The sequence below is a fragment of the Abrus precatorius genome, unplaced genomic scaffold (assembly GCF_003935025.1).
Source record: "Abrus precatorius isolate BTA unplaced genomic scaffold, Abrus_2018 Scaffold2, whole genome shotgun sequence".
NCBI lineage: Eukaryota > Viridiplantae > Streptophyta > Magnoliopsida > Fabales > Fabaceae > Abrus > Abrus precatorius.
In genome coordinates, this window is record NW_020874362.1 from 3,748,766 (window position 1) to 3,751,710 (window position 2,945).

The 2,945-nt window shown below is 43.3% G+C and overlaps 1 protein-coding gene across 1 annotated transcript; it reads right to left on the reverse strand.

The window, feature by feature from the left end:
- Positions 1-787: 787 nt before the first annotated feature.
- LOC113858450 (E3 ubiquitin-protein ligase RDUF2-like) lies at positions 788-2,532 on the reverse strand. Its single transcript, XM_027491112.1, has one exon. The coding sequence runs from the start codon at positions 2,459-2,461 to the stop codon at positions 1,367-1,369; it is 1,095 nt and encodes a 364-aa protein (XP_027346913.1). The 5' UTR covers positions 2,462-2,532; the 3' UTR covers positions 788-1,366.
- Between the last annotated feature and the right edge of the window lie 413 nt (positions 2,533-2,945).

Sequence of the window (2,945 nt, forward strand, 5' to 3'; positions counted from 1 at the left end):
AATTTTAAAAAACAAAGTTTATAAATTGATAATATAATAGTATGAATAGATATTAATTTCTTAATATATCAAAATTTAAATTTTTGAATTTCAAATTTCTAATATGAAATGACCCGATAGTTCAAGATTCATTCGGGGCTTCGGGCTCTAAGGCTCATTAACTTTAAATTGATATTAGTTTGGCTTAATTTCAAAAAATTATCACTTGGATCAAATTGCATCTCTGGTTCCTCTAATTCAGGAACCGATTCGAGAATAACCAGACCTTCATAAATGAGAAGAAGACAAGTGCTTTCAAGGTCAACAATTGCAAACTGCGTTAGCCCAAAAGCATGGCAAACTAATATCAATTTTCAAACTTCAAATGGAAGTTGAAAAATTCAGAATCGCATTTGCATACCTTGTTCCAAACGCGAGAAAGTAATAAACAAAATACTGGATCAAATGGGATCTTCTAGGCATATAAACAGTAGTTGGAGACGTGTTTACGGCGACAATTAAAAAACAAAGCAGATAAATCAAAAAAGGGGAACCCTTTATGGAATCTGCTGCACCGCCAAGTAGAACTGTTATACCCTAATTGAACAAGACCATCAGAACAAAAAGAATAAAGACTAATGGTAAGGGTGAAAAATAGCCTTTATCTTTTGATTAAGTTGCTAGGAGAAGAGAAAAGGTGAAAAAATAGCAGGAACCAGCACCATTATCCAAGTTACAAATCATCATACAAACGAACAGCTAGCTCAAAATTAGAAGGAAAGTTATGAAACAATTAGAAACTTGGAAATTTTTTGATAAGATAAGATTACCCAAGTAGAACGATAGTTTTGCTGCTGTCCATTCAAATTGCATTTCCCATGTAAAAGAAATTACAAAGGAAAGTGACATGTGCATTACATAATATCTAATCATCGGCATGTTGTCAAAACATTATGGTGCAAGTTGAGAGAGGCATCTCGAAGAACATAATCTTGAAAGAATTCTAACAAATATATTAAAAAAAAAAAAAATAATTAAGTTCACGGGGGAACAAAGCATCATTCTTGTTTCCCAATGTCTGCCAGGTCCAGTGCTACAGTTAGTGGTGCCAACTGGAAAGCGCACAGATGCACATGCTTGTTCTTGTTCCACTCCCACAACAACAACAATCTTTATCAATTCTCAAAGCCCAAAATTTGCACCCTTCAGCGACCACATCTCAAGAACAACCATATAACGCAGCTAGCTTCTATTGCCTCATGAATCCCACAGAGAGGGAAAACTACACTTGCTTCTATAGTGCTATTTACAGTATGAATCCCATAACCCAAAGAGAAAAATAAAATAAAAAAAGTATTCTTTGCAAAATTTCCATGCTTGTCATCGATCAATCTTCCAAGACCCAAGTCCTGTTACGTCTCCGTGAGTTTCTATTGAACACTGAACTCACTTGGCTATGGCTTCTGCTCATTGAAACGTGCTCAGAGCTAGAATAAGATGACAAAGACGAAGAAGAAGAAGAGGACCTTGAACCAAGTCTCCCAAAGAATGAAAAGAAACTTCGAAAAAATCTGCCAAATCCACGACTTTCCCTAACCCTATTGCTTCTCACCGACCGAGAAATTCTTCTCGGAGCTCCGTTTGCGTTCAGCCCACCATCCATTTCCGTGTACACCACCGGAAAATGGCTCTCGCCGGCTCTTCGGCCGCCGGAAAATCTACCCACAGCGAATCCCCCACCGGGCAACCTCCAAATAGTTAACCCGATCGCTTCCTCGTCGATCTGCCCCGAAACTCTGCTTTCCAGATCCGAGGGAAGCTCGTGGCGACACACAGGACACGAGTTTCGCATCGAAAGCCATGGAAGAATGCAATCGGAGTGATAGATATGCTTGCACGGCAACTCACGCGCCTCCGCGTGTAGCTCAAACGCCTCTTTGCAAACGGCGCAGTGCGCATCGGTTCCCACCTGCGCCTCTCCGATCTCGACCGTCGGCATCGACTCAATCGCCGCCTTCGACGCCGGGGGATTCTCCGGCCGGCCAAAGCCGTTCATCTCGATCTGCGCGAACTGCTCCAGCAAGCGGTCGAAGCCGGAGCCGAGGAGGAACTCGGACATGGTCGGCGGCAGGGGGCGGAGGCCGGAGCCGTCGCCGTCGTCGTAGTAGAGCTCAAACGTGCTGGCTCCGTCGCGATCGACGGCGGCATCTCCGGGGCCACGAAGAACGATGACAGGGTTAAAAGGGGAGCGGTTGCCGGCGTCGCGGCGTCTCCGGCGAAAGCCTTGCCTCCGGAGGGATAGAGGGTCGTCGTCGGGAAAGGGGCTGAGACGGTGGCGCGGTGACGGGTCGGCGCGGATCTCTTCGACGAAGCCACTTTCGCAGTTGGGACACAGGATGTTGTCGTGGCCGGTGAGATGAACGAAACGGGTGCAGCTGTAGCACCAATACGACGGCGTTCCGGGTTGCGTGTCCGTATTCATACTCTTGGCTATTGACCAGAGAGAGAGAGAGAGAGAAGGAAGATGCTAGAGCGATGAGAAGAGGGGTGCGTGAATTTAAGAGAGGAGCGTGTCTGAACAGTGAAACAAAAGAGGAACGTTTGCGTGTTCGGCCACGCGTTTCAGCTACACGTTAAAACCTATTGCTGTTACTAGAACAGAACATACTTGGCAACTTCTCACTCCTTTTTATATAATTATTTTAATTAATTATGTTTCATTTCAAACTTTTATTTTATTTTCAGAAACAAATACTTGATAATTGTGTACATTAAATAATAAAATATAATATTTATGAGAAGAGGAGAGTGTAATTTAGTTAAGAAAAAGAAAAGGTGACGTGGTTGGTGACTTGCGAAGGACGATTGAGAGAGGAAGAAGAAATAAGAAATAGAGTGTTGACCGTTGACTGCGACGCCGATTTTGATTTGAACGTGATTTTTTCAAATGCGATTACTGTTCCTGT

Coding starts and splice junctions, on each gene's coding strand:
- LOC113858450 (XM_027491112.1), bottom strand. CDS start 2,461: ATGAATACGGACACGCAACCCGGAACGCCGTCGTATTGGTGCTACAGC.